Here is a 19,517-nt window from a genome sequence, read left to right as displayed (position 1 = left end):
ATGTCCTACTGACACAGGTGTGCGGCTGGTTACAAGAGGGAGATCTGATACACGGTAACAAGCCTTCAGCTGTGTTAGTAGAGCAGAATGGGGTTTAAACCTCTGGGTGTAAATAAGATACAGTAAAATCAGCCTAAACGTGACCCCTCAGAGGTATTTACAGAGGAAGCCGCCGCCCTGTCCACAGTTTGGCGTGGTTTTATAAATTAAGGGGCGCGTGATTTTTCATTCGCAAAACCACGCGACCATTAACAATCAATTTGAAAACTGTCGAGAAGCTTGCCGTGGTTTTCAGCCGCTATGTGAGAACGTACCTTCAAAAGGGGCATCACTTGGTTTACAATCTACACCCCCACCAAACCCCTGGGGCGTTCATCATTGGGGGATCCTAGACAACCCCTTTAACGTGTAATGTTCTTTCAGGTGTAGCTGCTCCCATGGAGTTGGGGACCTGCCACTGTTGCGGCACCAGTAATACGTTGCGCCCGTTGTTTCACACTCTGTCAGAGCACAGATAGGACCCCCCAATACCCAAAGGTAAGTGTCTGCATCCAATGGGCTGATTAGGAAACAGTCACCAATCAGATTCCCGCGCTTATTTTTGTACGGCAGGTTGTAAAATAAGAGAGGCGTCCTGATTGGTTGATCCATGCCGCTGCTGCACTTTTTGCCGCTGGTTTATAGGATTTTCCATGTCAGATGTGAGACACTCTCTTTACAGACCTGCGTATTTCTCTAGATTCCCCGCTGACTCAGCCGTGCAGTGTGGCACCACGCCCTCTCTACCGCTCAGTGCCAGTGCTGAGTTACCCTTGTACTGCTGCCAGCTATCCCGTGAACACGCCATCAATTTCTGCCAGTGTCCGCACAGGGGTGTTAAGTATTGCTGCAGAAAATGTTTCATTATTTGATGTAATGTTCTCATAAGGTTTATACATTAACAGGGTATGTCATAAACGCAGGATCGTGAGGGTCCAACCTATAGCACAATCCCAAAACGGGGGCAAGTGAGCCGGGAGAGGGACGAGCATCCCTTTTTTTTTTTTTGTGACGAGGGGCTCGCTGGAACGCTCATAAGCCTTTTCTACAGCAACGTCAAAAGACGTCGCTGTAGTCGCCTGCACCGCCCGCCGTCAACAGACGGTTGGGAACGGGTTAATAGGGCACATCAGACTGCTCGATTCCTCCGATTCTATGAATGTTTTATTTTAATATTGTATTTGCCTAGTTCCAGTGAAAAATGCATGAAAACGAACCGATTTACGCATCAAAACGTAAAAAAAAAAACGTGCGGCTTTTACCTGCGGTTTTGATGCGTTTTTTTCGCAGCAAAATACGCAACGTGTGCATGTAGCCTTAGGCTTACATGCACATGTTGCGTAACTTGGTGCAGAAAATCTGCATCGAAACCGCAGGAAAAATCAGCACCTAAGGCCAGTTTCACACGAACGAGTGAAAAATGACCGTCTTTCACGTCCGTGTTGCACCTGTGCGGGTCCTGTTCTTACGGATCCCCATAGACTTGAGTCTATCGAGGGATTCGTGAAAACTGAAGAAAATAGGACCGGTTCTATTTCTCCATAGACCCTTCACACGGTCCATTAAAACAACGGCCGAGTGAACGGCCTCATTGAAATACATGCGTCCGTGTGAATGGGGTCTAAAAGTCAGTTTTTTTAAATGCGTTTTTAGGTGCCGTTTCTACGTTTTGATGCGGAAATGAGGTTTTTTTGCGGTGTGGATTTCAATGCGTTTTTTTTATAAACTTGTCAGATACAATTCGCAAGCGGAAATGCAAGATAAATTGACATGCTGTGGATTTTAAGATGCCTTCTGCAAGAAAAATGCCATAATGTGGAGATGAGATTACTTGAAATCTCATCTGCGCTGCTGGTATTGTATTACGCTGCGTGTGCGTGTGGTTTTACCGTGATCAGGGATATATAGTTTGTTGTATGTTGGGTTCATTGTTGCTCCATTACTTCATTTGTTCAATTAAAGGGGCTTTCCTGACATTTTTGGGCATTGCCACAGGATATGCCATCATTGTCTGATCGATGAATAACCCAGCAGGCAGTCTTACCAGGCAGACCGGGGGAACCCCAGTCTCGATATAGGGGCAGGTTCCAGGTCTGTCAGACATTTATGGCATGTCCTATTGATAAGCCATAAATGTCTGAGTTGGCAATAACCCTTTGGAGTCAATGCACACGATGCATATTATTTGCGGTTTTGCGTGCGGCAAATCCACAGCGTAAGGCATCATTTACACTAGCGTAATATATGTGCGTGCTTTTCACGCGTGTCGTACGCACCTATATTACTCTATGGGGCAGTGCAGACAGTGCGTGGGTTTTGCGCAGCGTGAGTGCGCTGCGTAAAACTCACGACATGTTCTATATTTTAGCGTTTTTCGCGCATCATGCACCCATTGAAGTCAATGGGTGTGTGAAAACCACGCAGGTCGCACGGAAGCACTTCCGTGCGAACTGCGTGGTAAGTGCAACAGCTGTCAAACTCTGAATGTAAACAGAAAAGCACCATGTGCTTTTCTGTTTACAAACATCCAAACTGAGTGTCATAATGATGGCGGCTGCGCGAAAATCACGCAGCCGCGCATCATACACTGATGACACACGCAGCTGTTATGTGCATTTTGCGCACGCAAAACGCGGCGTTTTTTGCGTGCGCAAATGGCACACGCTCGTGTAAATCAGGCCTAATACTGTACCAGCGTAGTCTATGAGTTTCTAGGAAATCTCATGTACACGCTGCGGTTTTTTAGCCTTAAATAGTCTGGGCTAGTAGTCTTCACCTTGGATTTTCTGTTTATTTTGCGCACTGCCCTGAGGAATTTCCCTCCTGTCCACTGTTGGTTTAGCTGATCTATGTAAAGCTCATAGAGAACTTTTTACCTCAAAATTCTGCATTATTAAATTTTTCTGTGAAGTTTGGATGTAGAAGACGCTAAAAATAACGGTATATTCCTGGAAAACTTCCACTGCTGTACTTGGCTAATCTGAGGCCTTGTTTAGGAGTCTGGTGCTGACATCTTGACGCCAGCGCTACTCAACAGGACAGGGCTTTGGGGAGTCGTGCACCGCCACCTCGTACTTTACTGTGTATATTACAAAGATAGGCGGACCGTAAACCTCTGCCATTGGGTTCGTACAGTGGGGGTGGAGGGAACGCCGCTATTTCGGTCAACACTCAATTTTTAATTTTGCCCGGAATAAGGCTTTAAAACTTATGTGGTAAATATCCCCTGACAATGATACATTCTAGTCCTAATCGTATTGCAGACCAGAGGATAAAATAAATACAAACAGTCTTCTATATGTGTCTCTGGGGGCGCCCATGTTGTATCTCATGATTAGAAATGATGGAAAAAGTGTTAGTGCAGTCCCTGGTGACCAATCATGTTCCAGCTTTCATTTTTACAGCGCAGGTTTGAAAATAAAAAGTGATTTGATTTGTTGCCATGGTAAACAGGGATATTTTATCATATATATGGTCTCCTTGATCAAATTTGCCAAGGCTATGTTCACACTGCCATTCAGTATTGCGTTCAGAGCCCCCACAGGCTGTTTCGTCGCTTATGACGGCTAGAATAACAAAGCATGAAGGGCTATTCTAAATTGACGGAACCCCCATTATCAGTCAGTGGAGCCCTCCGGGCGCCATTTTGATCTGTCGTAAGTGTGGTGGCTTCTGTTATAAATGGAAGCTACAACGCTGTTGTGAACAGAGGCGAACAGAAAAGCTGGCCTCATTGTCCCCTTGGCAACCAATTACAACTCTTCTTCCTTTGGTTGAACTGCATTGGTTGCTATGGGGAACAAGGCCAGTTTTTCAATTAGGCTATGGCTCTGCAGCAACATGGCGTCGCCCACTTACTGCGTACTTCATTGTCAGGTGACTTGCAGTTTTCCTACATTGAAGTCACTTGTAATCCCAGAATTAATAAAACAGGGTAGCTTTCTTCCAGAAACAGCACCGTATCTTGCTGCAGATTGTGTCTGCTATTGTAGAGTCGCTAAAAGTGTTGGGTTTTGTGTGCAGTTCAAGCGTTTATTCGCACTGTGAATGTGCGGGAAAGCTCCAAGCGCATATGTGGGACATATCCTAAGGCTCTGGTATACTTGTTTTTTCAACTGTATGTAGTAAAATAAAAATACACCCATAGGCCCTGTTCACACGAAGATTGTTGCACGGAGAAAATTCTGCCTCAAAGTTCCGTCTGGAATTTTGAGGCAGATTTTGATCTGCCTGCACGCCGTTTGCTGCGCTTTTCGCCGGCAAAAACGCCAACGAAAAACGCTTTATCTGCCTCACATTGATGTCAATGGGAGGTCAGAGACGTAAACGCCTGAAGATAGGGCATGTCGCTTCTTCTTCCCGCGAGACAGTTTTTCCGTTCGCGGGAAGAAAACGCCTCCGACTGCCATTGAGGTATTTTCCGCTGTTTTATCGCGTTTTCCGACACGGTTTCCGCGTCAAAAAATGTGTCAAAAAAAACTCTGTATGAACAGGGCCTTAATTGTACAACTTCTTGTGAAGCCTAACAAAAACACCTGAAGGGGAATTTATTCACTTTAAGTTAAAATTTGCGTAAAAAAAATGGGATACTTTATCCCGTACGAAACACCAGTCTTAATAAATCTCCCCCCTGGTCTGTCTTCGATCCATCCTGCACAGTTACATCCATTCATTTATAGGAAATATATTGGGGCAGATTTAGCAAAACCAATAGCAAACAATTGGGGTTTGTCCTTTTCTGTCCACCGGGCCTCTGGAAAAATGAGAATTGGTTGCTATGGGCAACTGCTCCATGTTTCACTTGCACTAGGTTTGATAAATCTCCCCCATTGTTGGATGCTCCTGTGTGGGACTTATTCAGCTACAAGGGAGTCAGGGAATGACCATGTAGAACCCCTTTAAAGACGCCATTTGTCATCTGTAGGCCTCACAGAATACTCTGTTCTCATAGATGACGACCACTAATGGCTGCCACTGCAGTTCCCAGGTAGCTGTCACTGAGCTGTCACAGACGCACGAGTAACAAATCTCACTAGTTATATAGTCGACTATAGATTTACGGCAGATATCGGACTCTGGAAAAGCTGGGTATGGCAGGGTTTTTGGTTGTCATACGGCTTTCACAGACCTCTGAACAATTCGGGGAGGGGGGGCGCACGATCTGAATAAGTATCCATCTACAGTACCACATTCCCCCCCAGCCTAATTGGAGCAGACAAATCTATGCCATGTTTAGCCGCATTGTAGAGGGGTCCTGTCTAGTTGGTATGCAGCTGGCATATGAAGTGTTGGGGTATGTTCACACGCAGAGTAAAAAACATCTCAAAATACGGAGCTCTTTTTCAAGAGAAAATAGCTCCTGATTTTCAGACGTTTTTTTGTGCCACTCGCGATTTTCGCAGCCTTTTTTACGGCCGTTTTTGGAGCTGTTTTCAACAGTCAATGAAAAACGGCTCCAAAAATGTCCCAAGAAGTGACCTGACCCGCGAAAAACGCTCCGTCGGAACAGAACGCCGTTTTCCCATTGAAATCAATGGGCAGATGTTTGGAGGTGTTCTGTTTCCGATTTTTTTGGCCGTTTACGGCCCGAGAAACGGCCGAAATAGGCCGTGTGAACATACCCTTAGGAATCATTTGAGAAGAGAATTTTTGGCTGCTTACCCAGCACCGGAAGACGTCTCCTATTCTGTCGCATTGTGTATGGACTTTTCTTTCGCTCTGCATCACTTTGTATTGTGACTTTTATACGTCTGGTTACTGCGTACCCAATGTTTAGGCTGAATCGTCCGCTCCGGTACGCGTCTCGTCCGAGGAGGCTGAGCTCATACTGTTCTGGTCAGCACCGCTGTGTTACCAACTCGTCGTCACCCAAGCGCGCAGCATTATAAGCCAGTGTAGAATGTTTTTGGGCGCTCTCACCAACTCTTAAGACTTCTTTATAAGAAAGGCGTCATCTGCTATGGGCAGCTTCTCATGGTTTCCTTTCACTGGGTTCAGTGCGCCATTCAAAAGTGCTATTTGCAGTGCCTCCCCCTTAGTGATCGAGAGGCAATACGTGGTGGAGGCTGCAATGTATTTGGTATCCGTGTTGTCGCCGATACTATTGCCACGGAATTTGGGATGCAGACTAACAGGTGCTATGACATTTTATAGATGCTCCTTATTAATGCCTGGCTCCCGCCTGTGTTGGCGCTTCCATTGTTTTCCTGCCAGCACCAGTTCCTTTTGTACGACGGTTTTACCGGAAACAGTATTTACGCCTGGATCTGTAACGGAGCCTCCAGCACATACGTGAACAAGCCCTAAATCTTTACAAATTCCCTTTTTTTTAAATGGTCCTGCACGTGGCAGCGCTGTGTGGATTGACCCTGTATGGCGGAACCCTTCATTCTCTACATGCAATTTTTCTTAGATTCAGTATGGATTTATAGAGCACGCCATGGGCACCGTATTGCGGATTCATACCACCATACGAATCTTCATTTGGGTTGTGTGCATGAAGCCTAAAACTACCCCAAATTAAAAATGGTTAACGTTCCTTAAAGGGGAAATCCCCAAAAATATCCCAAATAAAAATGTTAGCAAACGGATTTGTTACTACTATACAGCAGTGAATCCGTGTGCGGCTTTCATTAGATGCACTGGATGGAGAGGGGTCCAGGGCCTTGAAATTTTGCAAAAAATGCATCGGACTGTCCCAGTGAAATTTTAGGATGGACTAAACATGTCTTTACACCGTTCTAGCTTTGTATCGGGTGATGTTAGTCAATGTATTCTACGGATGCTCGCGCTATTTTCGTTGGTGGTTTAGTCTTGTGAAAGGTGACCTTCTGTATGTCTCCTAATGGAATGATTCAGCATGCATCGCACTGTGTGTGGGAAGTATTATTAACCCAACCCTGCGCTTTACTGGGACACATTGCGGAAAGGGCATCTGCAGCTCGAGTTAATGGATCCTACAAGGGTTAATGAGCTGCTGTAAATGATATGCTCTTGGTTTTCCGTTACCTTGTTAATAGCGCATTTATCGCCTATATCGGGTTTCCTGCAGCTGGCTTTCTAGTTGGTGAACTACATATCCAAGCATGCCTTGCTAGTAGGGATCAGGGACAAATCGCGATCCATCCCATTTTAAAGAGTTTCAGGATCAGAAAAAAGGATCTGCTTTATTTTATCCAGAAATAGCGCCACGACTGGCCTTGGATTTTCTTTTTGTATTGTAGTTCAGCCCATGAACAGATGAGGCGCTGTTTCTGGAGAAAGCAGTTGTTTTTTTTTTATCCCTTTTTTAAGTTTAACCTAATTTGCCTATTGATTTGTGACCCAAGCGTCAGTAGAATACAACAATCAGATCGATTTGACACGTCCGTAGTTTTCATTCGGCAGCTAAATCGAGAGGACAGGGAATTGATAAATCGATTTAAGAGCTGCCGCATTAGGTGGATTGGTTCTCTGCTCTTTACATGCCAGTTAAAAGCTAGCAAGGCTTGCTGGGACTTGTAGTTCTTTAATCTGGACCGCACAGTTTCTGCAAGTCGGGAGTAGCGCTGCAGTCGTCTTCAAGGCTACACTTCAGTCATGTAGAGGTTAAGAGAAGGAGAGAGTCCCTTGACAATAGTCTATAATCTCCAGCCCTAGTGTGGGGTTTCCTGTCCGTTTCTCTCCTAAACAGCTGTCAGTTATTTTATTATTTTCGTGGCTTAAAACGGCCGCTATGTTTGGGTTTTAATGCGTCAGATTCCCTCCCTGTTGATAAAGGGGTTGCATCAGATCAGGATAGTCCTAGACGTGCTAAGTCGAGGTCTCCAGTGTCCATTCCCAAAAGAGTGGAAAGCCTCAGTTTTGCTATCTATATACCCGACATTGCATTTCCGTTGTACTTGTCTATTCTCTGTACAGCTGTCCTCACCTGTCCCCTGCCACTATATACAGATGTCCCGTTTCTGCTCTGGGAACTGTACTAATGCCTGTTTTGTTTGCTTGTTTCCAGGTGAACCATGATTCCCGTAACAGAGTTGCGCTATTTTGCCGACACGCAACCGGCTTATCGCATCTTGAAGCCATGGTGGGATGTCTTCACGGACTACATCTCCATCGTCATGCTCATGATAGCCGTGTTTGGCGGTACCCTACAGGTCACGCAGGACAAGATGATATGCCTGCCTTGTAAATGGGTCACCCATGACCGCTGTAATGATTCGTACCGTGCCTGGACACCTGCAGAAACTGAATACACCAACAGTAGTTTGGGGACTCCATCAGGACTTGGTCCCACCGGCATAAAATATGACTTGGATAGACATCAGTATAACTACGTAGATGCCGTGTGCTATGAGAACCGGCTGCACTGGTTCGCAAAGTACTTTCCTTACCTGGTATTATTGCACACATTGATCTTCTTGGCCTGTAGTAACTTCTGGTTTAAGTTTCCACGCACTAGCTCCAAATTGGAGCATTTTGTATCCATCTTGCTCAAGTGCTTTGATTCACCCTGGACTACTCGAGCCTTGTCTGAGACTGTGGTGGAAGAAAGCGATACCAAACCCGCCGGAGGGAAGATGAATGGCTCGGTGGACAAGAAGTCTTCTACCGCCAGTGAAGATGTGGAGGCAACCGTGCCCATGCTCCAGAGGACTAAGTCCAGGGTAGAGCAGGGGATTGTTGATCGGTCAGAGACGGGGGTCTTGGATAAAAAGGAGGGCGAGCAGGCAAAAGCCTTGTTCGAGAAGGTGAAAAAGTTCAGGACTCATGTGGAAGAAGGGGATATAGTATATAGGCTTTATATGCGGCAGACCATCATCAAAGTCATCAAGTTTATTCTGATACTCTGCTACACTGTGTATTACGTCAGTAGCATTACATTTGATGTGGATTGTAAGGTGGACATTGAAAGTCTTACTGGCTATCGAATGTATCGTTGTGCTCATCCACTGGCCACCCTCTTCAAAATCTTAGCCTCTTTCTACATCAGCCTCGTGGGCTTTTATGGACTAGTCTGTGTATACACTCTCTGGTGGATGCTGAGAAGGTCCTTGAAGAAATATTCCTTCGAGTCCATCCGAGAAGAGAGCAGCTACAGTGACATCCCAGATGTGAAGAACGATTTTGCTTTCATGCTTCACCTCATAGACCAATATGATCCGCTCTACTCGAAACGCTTTGCCGTTTTCTTATCTGAAGTAAGCGAGAACAAATTGAGACAGCTTAACCTCAATCACGAGTGGACGTTGGACAAGTTACGCCAGAGGATCACCAAGAACTCTCAGGACAAGCTGGAGCTGCACCTTTTCATGTTGAGCGGCATCCCCGACACGGTGTTTGACCTGGTCGAGTTGGAGGTCCTGAAACTGGAACTTATACCAGATGTCACCATCCCTCCTAGCATTGCCCAGCTAACGGGTTTAAAAGAACTCTGGCTGTACCACACGGCCGCTAAAATTGAAGCACCAGCTTTGGCCTTTCTCCGAGAGAACCTGAAGTCCTTACATATCAAGTTTACGGACATCAAGGAGATTCCGCTATGGATCTATAGTTTGAAAAACTTGGAGGAGTTGCACCTGACTGGTAACCTAAGTGCTGAGAACAACCGATATATAGTTATCGATGGTCTACGAGAGTTGAAGAGGTTGAAAGTGTTGAGACTGAAGAGCAACCTGACTAAATTGCCTCAGGTTGTGACCGATGTGGGCATACACCTGCAGAAGCTCTCGGTCAACAATGAGGGCACCAAGCTGATGGTCCTCAACAGTCTCAAGAAGATGGTGAATCTTACAGAGCTGGAGCTGATGCGCTGTGATTTAGAGAGGATCCCTCACTCCATTTTTAGTCTTCACAACCTTCAGGAGATAGACTTGAAGGACAACAATTTGAAGACCATAGAAGAGATTATCAGCTTCCAACACCTGCACAGACTGACCTGCCTGAAGCTCTGGTACAACCATATTGCCTACATACCAATTCAGATTGGCAATCTGGCAAGCCTTGAGCGCCTGTACCTTAACCGCAACAAGATAGACAAAATACCAATTCAACTATGCTTATGCAGAAAGCTCCGACATCTTGACCTGAGCCACAATACCCTAACTAGCATCCCTTCAGATATCGGGCAACTACAGAACTTGCAGTATTTTGCAGTAACTGCCAACCACGTGAGTATTTTTCTTACTCTATTCACAACTGTTGAATCAATATTTGCACCTCTGCTCCTTTAAAGGCAGACCGTCATGACGATAGGCCCTCAACGCTACTTTCAGATGCCCGCTTAATGGCTGCTTATGGGGTGGAAGGGAGAACGTTGTAGAGTACAATGTATGCTGTTGGGTATATACAATGAGAGTATGTTTCGGTAGTCCAGATCGTCTCTAGCAAACCAGTGGGCATTGCTAACGTTGAACATTTTCTTACCTAAAGTACTATACTTATTGGCCAACTAATCTTCTGGATGTGCACCTCCATAAACTCATTAAAGGGGGTTCCGAGGACTATAATATTCATGGCCAATTCTTAGGAAAGGCCATCAATATCAGATTAGTGGGGATCAGACTCCAGGCACCCCTGCCAATCAGCTGACTGAAGGAGCCGTCGGCACAGCGCCATGCACTTTGATAGTGGCTTTACCTGGTATTGCAGCTTGGTCTGAGCTGCAGTACCGGACATAGACACTATCAAAAGTACGGCGCTGTGCCTGGTAAATAATGAAGGGGACGCTATAGCGTGGCGTCGCCTTCAGTTCGCTCATCAGCTTGGGTGTCCGTAGTTATCCTAAGGCTAGTCCATCAATATTATAGTACTGAAAAAAACCTTTAAATATAGATGCACTGTTCTAGTTATGGAGGCCATTCAGTGGGTGTGATTAGCTCCGAATAGCTGGCATCTGAATGAAGTTCTAGTGTTGGGCAGTATACCAGTATCTCGGTAATATCTGTATATTGCCCAAGTAATACTATTATTGTAGGAGATGACTGTATAAATATTTCTTCATCATTGCGGAATAGTGATGCGGCCTCTTGATCACTCCTATTTATTGTGGTCTATTACTTTATTACTATGATACCGGTATATTGCACAGCGCCAGTCATTGATAGCGACACTTTTTGGTTACATCCGTTTTCCCCAGTGGCCTGCATCCCGTCTGCAGCTTTCCACTACAAGTCCCAGCGTGCCATAAAGGCTGCAGACCGCTGGAGAGCCAAATGTTGCAGACCACCGCTGACATTATTTTAAAACGCATCTATAGGGTGTCCTATTTAATGGGAATGTATAAGTGTCTGTCATCCAGCACCGAGATTTTGCATCTGTAAAGAGTGCGGTGATTAAGGAGTTAAACGACCAGACGTTAATACAACTGCTGCATAGTAAGCGTTGCGTTATTTGACCATTTTTATGAGCCGGCACATTCTCTATAAAAGGCATTTTAATAATTAAACGGTTGAATATTTTGTTGTAATGACGCCGCAGTCGATGGCCGGACCTGTTCTCCCGGAGACGGCTGCAAATATCCGTTTTATTATTTCTTTCTTTTCTATAACGAGACATCGAGATGCAGAATCTGCTCCTGAATCCCATGCAGTGGTCTCCAGCCTGTGGGTGTTGCAAAACGGCTTTGCCTTTTCAGGGCATGCTGGGAGTTGTAGTTTTGCAACTTCCTGGAGAGCCACAGGGTGATGACCAACTAAAACAACTGGCTAGTTTACCGCTGTATTGCCATAAAGCGGAGCAGTTTAACTTCATTTTAGACCTTTGCATGAAATATTCACACCGTTTTATATGTCGCCGTCTTGGATCGCTTTGTATATGGCGGCATCTGCAATAATCTTATTTCATTGTAAATTAATCCGGTTCTCTTAACTTCTTCTCCTTAGATTGAGACTCTGCCTCCAGAGCTTTTCCAGTGCAAGAAACTTCGTACGCTGAATCTAGGGAACAACGCCCTGCAGTCTCTCCCCTCCAGAGTGGGCGAGCTCACCAACCTGGCCCAGATGGAGCTGCGAGGCAATAGACTTGAGTGTCTTCCCGTAGAGCTAGGGGACTGTCACCTCCTAAAACGCAGCGGACTGGTGGTCGAGGAGGATTTGTTCAACACTTTGCCTCTGGAAGTTAAGGAGAAGTTAACAAGAGCAGATAAGGAACAAGTGTGAGGAAGATGCCCATAAGCAAGTCAAGAGAATCCCGTTTTCTGCTGAACTCTATGGGGACCCTCTGGCGGGGGTTGGGAAGTATCTACAGGTTCAGAACCCTCAAAAATGGACCATGAAGTGTCCCAATGAGTACGGAACAAAATAACATGACGTTCTGCCGGCCGGTCCTATTAGGGCGCACATACTGGATGACCCTGGAAGGGAAGGAAGGTCGCCACCCATTCCTGTTGTGCACAGACTGCCTATCTCCAGGCAGACAGCTTTAACTTATAAGACATTAACGCCATCCCATGCGTCTTCCTCTACTGCTATTTTTAGGAAGGACTTCTGGTGCTTTTATTTGATGTGCTATTATCTTTTCCATTGGCATCCATTAACTTTTTGTTTTTATGGGTTTTTTTTTTTGCATGACATGGGAAAGACCCAGATCCCTATAGAGCCTTAAATGAAATGTTCCCAGCGCTCATGTGAAGCTGTTTTGTTAATAACTTACAAAGTGGACCACTGTGCCAAAGTGTGGAAATAATATATTAACCAAGTGCCCTCTGCTCTGATTGTACATGGATGACAGTGAGGACGGCCGGCGAAACGCGTTGCCTTCCAGTTGTGTAATGAATGCAGAGACCTGATAGAAATGGATTAACACTGTGTATATATACTTCTAGATATATACAAACACGTCTGTATGTTCCTTTACTATTCAGCCTTATTCACACGAGCGTTGAATACGTCCGTGTGATGACTGTTAAAACAATGGACGCATGTTTTTCAATGGGGCCGTTGTTTCAGCGGACCGTGTGAAGGGTCAGTTGAAAAATAGAACCTGTCCTATTATCTTCCGTTTTCACGGATCTCTCCATAGACTCAAGTCTATGGGAAAAGGTGAAAACAGGACCCGCACTGGGGCACCTCGGACGTGGAAAAAGTCACGTTTTTCACGTCCGAGTTTCCCCACGCTCGTGTGAATCTAGCCTTAGGATGTTTAAAGGAACACTCCGGGCAAAACTGTTACACTGTGCGGAATACTTTAGACTGGCATTTCAAGCGCACATCTTAATAAATTTGCCTCGTTTTATGCCAAAGTAAATTAGATTAAGAGGTGCAACATTTGCTGTCTGCGACAGAAATGCAAATCTACGCATACTATGAGCTGGCGTAGATTTACGTCAAAACTTTAGTGCAACTATGCTGTGCTAAAGTGTGCAACCTTCTTGTTAAATTCCCCCCCCCCCCCACTATTCGGTATGGCACAAGGGTGAGGGGGCGGGGCATGACACATATAAGTGAATCCTTGTGTGACATGCTCCACCCTCATTCCCTTATTAGGCGTTACACAATGTATCTTTTTTGCGTTGAGTGTTTCTTTAGGTTAGGGCTACATGGCAACTTCAGCCGTGCGGCCAAACTCCGCTATGTGCCCCTGCGTGCGTCACACCTAATTAAAGTTAATGTGGCCACGCGTTCTCTAGGTTACCCCGACCTGACAGTCCAGCAGGTTTGGGTCATCTCACGTCATCCTGTGGGTCGCAGAGCGCTCACATTCACTTTAATTATTTGCGATGAACACAGCGACCAATGTCGTGGCCACAGTCGCCATGTAGCCCTAGCCTTAAGGCTGCATTTTTTTTAGCGGTTATTTAACCCAAAAAGGAATTTGTCATAATTGTCTTCTGATATGTCCTAGATACATGTGAGGAGATGACATTGGGGGTGCTTAGGACCCCCACTGATTTTTAGAGCGCTCACAACCCTTCGGCACTTCTCTGATACATTTTTACTGCAAATCTGACACAATGTTCTATACAAACGGCCATTTATGTGAATGGACTTTTGCTAAGAATGTCAGATTTTCAGCGAGATCCGGGTGTGTGCGAAGGGGAATTAGTGGTGGTCTGATCTCACAGGTATCATTGAATAGATTTCCCTTGGACCTGGGTTATAGCTCGGAGGACCAGTAACTTCTCCGCTGTGAACCCTGCAGGCGTGGTCCACGTTGTGCTCACCAGATAACATCTGTACTGGAGATGAGTTCTGCTGATCTCTACTGGCCCCTCTGAATTGCACTAAATAGGAGGTTTTTAGGTGGGATATGGACCGTCCCAACCCCCCCGACCACACAGCGTACACTTACCAAGCAGTAATGCAGAACTATCGAGTTTTCTGGGGCAGCCATTAAGTGTCTGCTTTGCCAAATGGTAAATCTCTTTGCTCACAAGGCGGGTATTTGCTGCATTGAACGCTACATTGTCACATCCTTCTCAAGACATTATAACTGTGTATTTTGTTGACTTTTTTTATTTTTTTTAATGGCGTAATGGTGGGCTAGAGCAAAAACTGCCTTCACCATGAACATTTCAGTTCAGCTAATAAAATGTGCTTTTTTTTTTTTTTTTTACCTCATCCAATATCCCATCGTTCTATTTGGTATTGTTCAAATTCTTTCATTAGGATCCCGTCTCCCAAAAAACTGGGGTGGTCGTGGGTGGGTTCTTGAACACCCATGAAAGGTTCCAATCCCTGGCTTAGACCTAAATATCTCTTTAGTCTTGTATCGAGCCGTAATGTGGCCTTAGGGACGTATGTGTGGGGTTCAATAGTGAAAATAAGGGATTATTTGTATTCCTGAATTTAAGGGCCCCTCTTATAACCTTTTATTTCTTGCCCAGAATCGGGGTAACTGGTCAAACAAACACAGCTGTAAAACATACCAAAAACATGACCCTAAAGTGATCACACACAACCAGATCCTTCCACTAGGCCCAATAGTCTAGATATGGCATCAACGGGCAACCAGGAGGAGATCGGTCATTGAATGCTGCTGCTAGGTCACTTTAATCGATCAGAACATGGCGGCATACATAGGCACTGTTGATGGCCCTGATCTGGAGACATCTGCCAGCCCTAACAACCCGATCTATTGGACTGATCATCAGTGTTGTAGATGCCCAGCTACCTGTATAATACACGCCTTTGTGAACTCCGGGCTGACACTGGATACTCAGAATTGTGGGATTAAATCTTAAACTGTTATGATCACTATAAGAATGCAAAACTGGAACTAGGCACAACACGGTTCTACAGAACTGAACTTGGATTACCTTAGAACCCTATGGTGACCTAGAACTTGGATTACCATAGAACTTATGGTGACCTAGAACTTGGATTACCATAGAACCCTATGGTGACCTAGAGCTTTGATTACCATAGAACTTGGATTACCATAGAAATTTATGGTGACCTAGAACTTGGATTACCTTAGAACCCTATGGTGACCTAGAACTTGGATTACCATAGAACTTATGGTGACCTAGAACTTGGATTACCATAGAACCCTATGGTGACCTAGAGCTTTGATTACCATAGAACTTGGATTACCATAGAAATTTATGGTGACCTAGAACTTGGGTTACCTTAAATCCCTATGGTGACCTAGAACGTGGTTTTCCATAGATCTTTGTGATTGTGGGGGGTTTGGGTCTGCCGCCTTAAAGCTATAGTTCAATCAATCTAATTTTCTGTATATTACCCCCAAATTTGCCAATCAGACCTTATAATGTTAATGTGTTGGGTTTGATGAGGTTAATGAGTACATTTTGCTGGTACCAATTTTTTAAAAACATTTTTAAGGACATTTTGTTGCGTTTAGTTGAAGCTTTATTTTAATGTCGGTTGTATTTATTAGTTTGATGCTTTATCAGCAATGTACCTGTTGCATGAGATCCTGCAGTCCAAAGACTTGATCTTTCAGCTGCGCCGCTATGTAATGTCTTCCACATTCTGCAGACGACCTAGAAAATGGCGAGATTTCTTTGCTGCTCATTCTTTTGCGTTGTGTTAAACATCACCCCAAGGGTTTTCCATGACTTTTTACGTTGAGCTGCCTGCATCAGGTGGGTTTTTGTTTTTTTTTCTGAACAGGACTTTGTTCTATTCCGACCTCAAGGGAAATGTACATGTAAGTCACTTGTTCTCCATGTTTGCGATAAATCTTAAGTAAAACCATACTTTAGTCTAAATTACATTTCAATTTCTCAGTGAGTCTTATTTTCCACTAACAATGTCTTAGCGCAGGCAGGAGACGCTATGGACGCAGCTGTCACATGATATGTCACATGACCGCCGAGTCAATCAATGCCCTGCGTTCGTTTACGTGCTCCACAGTCCTGAAGCGCAAGTTACAGACTGGGCAGGGGGTGCATTATGTTTTCAGTCTGTCTACAAGTCAGTTTTTTATATATATGGTAAAACTTCTTTAAAGGAACGCTCCATGCTAAACTGATACTGTATTATGTCTAGTGCAGGGGGCGGGGCATGACACAGGGATTCTCTCTGGTGTTCTTTGAACCCGTGTCATGCTCCGCCCCCTGAGGCTCTGCACTTGGTATAACATAGTGTATAAGCTTTGCTCTGAGTGTTCCTTTAAGTCTTTCCGTTGTGATTAAATGGCTTACTAGTGGTGATTTTCACCCGACAGTATTTCTAGTGTCGGCTCTAGTAACCAATCAGTGGTTAGGTCTTTGGTTAACCATTTAGTGCCAAGGAAGGGAGCTGATCCGTTCATGAAAAAACGGGAAACATCTTTCAGAACGGTTTTCTTGCTTTCTGCTAATGGGGGCCGATCCTGTTTTTGGCTCTAAATATATGGTTAATATATTTGGCTAGGCATGCTGGGAGTTGTAGTTTTGCAAAAGCTGAAGAGTCACAGGTTAGAAATACGCAGCTTGTCTGCGGAAATGTCGCAGATTTTTACGGCAAACTTCACCCTTTACATCAAATGCAAATCTGCAGTGGAATTGTGACGTCTGGACGTACAATAAGGTATAGATTTATTTACTGTTGAAACGTGTTCACTATAGAGAGGGTGCCTTCATGCCCCTTAGGGGGGGGGTAATACTTCTGGGTGGGGCATTCATCCATGATGCGGCCAAGTCAGAGGTACAGTATTGGCCCATAGAATATTATAGGATCTATAGTCTGAGTCCCAAATTCCTTAGTTACATCTGTCGCGTGGAGATCAAGTAGTAGTCACCTGGCCAGAGGCAACCAAAGGTGGGCAACCATTCACATCATTGAGGGTGAACTTCAATACCAGACACAACCCATGGAGAAGAGTGGCGCTGTTTCTGGACCAAAGCCAGATCCTTTTATTTTCTAATAGTGGACTACCCCTTCAATGTAGATGTCCAATAATAAATCAGATAATTGTATGTAGGCAGAATCCGTCTTGGAGGCTTCTACAATAGGGGGTTTATTACCCTTAATGGGGTTTTCCCATGAGGGACATTTATGACATATCCACAGGATATGTCAGATGCGGGTCCCACCTATCTCTAGAACAGGGCCCCCTAAACCCCGTTCTACCTTTTGTCTGTTCTCGCTGCCTGCCGGCCACTTCCTGATTACATGATCGGGAATTACGGAAACCGCGTAGCTCACTGAGCTACGCTGTTTCCGTAACTCCCATAGTAATGAATGGCAGTTACAGAAGCAAAGTAGCATGCGAGCTACACTGTTTCCCAAACTACTATTCAGTTCTATGGGACGTACGGAAACAGCGCAGCTCAGCGAGTTTACGCTGTTTCCGTAACTCCCGACCATGTGATCAGGAAGTGGCGTGAGAACAAAAAGCTAGAATGGGGATGAGGGGGCCCCGTTCTAGAGAGAGATGCGGGTCCCACCTCTGGGACCTGCACCTATCTGACATTTATGACATATCCTGTGGATATGTCATAAATGTCCCTCATGAAAAAACCCCTTTGTCTAAAGTACAGTGTTGTATTGCTACGCAGTATTTTCTATATAAGTTGGCGGGACGGATGCAATACACAATTGGTAAAGGGTTTGGTTCAGCCACTCGTGGACAATAATAGGGCAGTAAAGTAGGTGTCCAGGATTGTTTTTCCCCTACAAGCAGCGCCACTATTTTCCATGGGCTGTGTCTGGTATTGCAGCTCATCCCCATTCCCGTGAACATATACATTTTCCCTTATGGTCATTTTCATCTTCTCCTATTTTAATGTTCCGTCTCTATTCTGAAATAGTCCTCACTAGATCCCGACTAATTCAGAGAATGAAGGGTTTGTTGTACTTCAGAGCAACTGAGCGCCTTTGACACGGCTCGGAGTCCTCCACCCCTGGAAATCACAAGCTCTGGGTTGAATGTTTCCTTATGGAAATCTCCACAAAGCTACAGGGGTTTGAGTTGGCCCCTTTTTGTCTTTGAATTGTTCTGGGGCCCCGCTTAATGACGTTTTAGGTGGGATTCCCCTTTGTCACTATTTTTGCTATCCAATAAATTGCAGACCAGGATCTGACCGATTCAAGTCCTCCTGTCATGGAGTAAATTTGACCCGTATACAGGATAAGGCTAGATTCAAACGAACGTGGCTGTTTTGCGTCCGCAAAAAAAAGCGCAGCCTTTTTCTTGCATTACTGTTCCATGTGCCATCGCTGTCTGTTCCGTGTGGCATCAGCTTTTGATGTCTGTTGGTGCACGTTTTTAAAAAAGAATAAAAATTCTCTACATTTCTTTAGCAACTGGTGCGTGAGTCACAGATTACGTCCGTGTGCCGTCCGTGATTTTCACGCACCTATTGACTTCAATGGGTGCGTGATTGAGTTTTACGCAACGGAAACGCGCTGCATGAAAAATCACTGCTGTCTAAATAGCCCCATTGAGTTGCATAGGTCCGTGTGCAGTCCGTTATTTTCACTGACCGCATACAGACATATACAACGTTCGTGTGAATCTGGCCTAAGGCAGCGTTTTAGCGCCCATATTATGGCCACGGGACCCCAGGACCGTGGGTAAGACCCAGCATGCTCTCTGTTTTCCCAATCGGGACCTGGAAAGACTCGCTGCTTCCTCCTACTCTTATTTTCTCAGGTTTTCCTTTAATTACTTCTCCTCGGAGAAAGCCGCTCTAATAATCCTCCACTCCCTTCCATCCAGTTTATTTTAGTTTTATTCACTATTATTTTTTCTTTACCGCTTTTTGTATTTTTGCCATTAAAAGTTATTTTTATGACGCTTCTATCTTGTCTGTTTTCTGAGCTTAAAAACATTCTCCAAGAACATCCGTAGTGTAAGCTGGCCATAGACATAAGGTCATTCGGCGGCCGACAACGATCTTCTCCAAGGAAAGATGAGGTAAGTTAATTCTTTGTATCGAAAAAGGGGGAGCAAGCGCTTGGCGCCACCCATCTCCGAGGTACGAAATGGGATCAAGTGGACAGAAATTCAACCTGTCTGATCACTGTTTTCCACACATCTGATGTCTGCGGACACTCAATCTGGCATGAGATGATCACAAGTAGTAGCAGTCCAGTCTTCCTAGGGTC

General features: G+C 45.0%; 2 protein-coding genes across 2 annotated transcripts in view; both read left to right on the top strand.

The window, feature by feature from the left end:
• Nucleotides 1-449: 449 nt before the first annotated feature.
• Nucleotides 450-19,210, top strand: LRRC8A (leucine rich repeat containing 8 VRAC subunit A). Its single transcript, XM_075835204.1, has 3 exons — nucleotides 450-537; nucleotides 8,030-10,187; nucleotides 11,901-19,210. The coding sequence occupies exons 2-3, from the start codon at nucleotides 8,037-8,039 to the stop codon at nucleotides 12,174-12,176; spliced, it is 2,427 nt and encodes an 808-aa protein (XP_075691319.1). The 5' UTR covers nucleotides 450-537; nucleotides 8,030-8,036; the 3' UTR covers nucleotides 12,177-19,210.
• The window catches only part of PHYHD1 (phytanoyl-CoA dioxygenase domain containing 1), a 38,140-nt gene continuing 19,080 nt past the window's right edge, over nucleotides 458-19,517 (top strand). The window contains 1 exon segment of the mRNA XM_075835221.1: nucleotides 458-537. The gene's annotated coding sequence lies outside the window, so the exon portion shown is untranslated.

The sequence above is a fragment of the Rhinoderma darwinii genome, chromosome 8 (genome assembly GCF_050947455.1).
Source record: "Rhinoderma darwinii isolate aRhiDar2 chromosome 8, aRhiDar2.hap1, whole genome shotgun sequence".
Taxonomy (NCBI): domain Eukaryota; kingdom Metazoa; phylum Chordata; class Amphibia; order Anura; family Rhinodermatidae; genus Rhinoderma; species Rhinoderma darwinii.
Note: the sequence above shows the minus strand (reverse complement) of the source record. Positions and strands in the feature narration are given on the sequence as shown.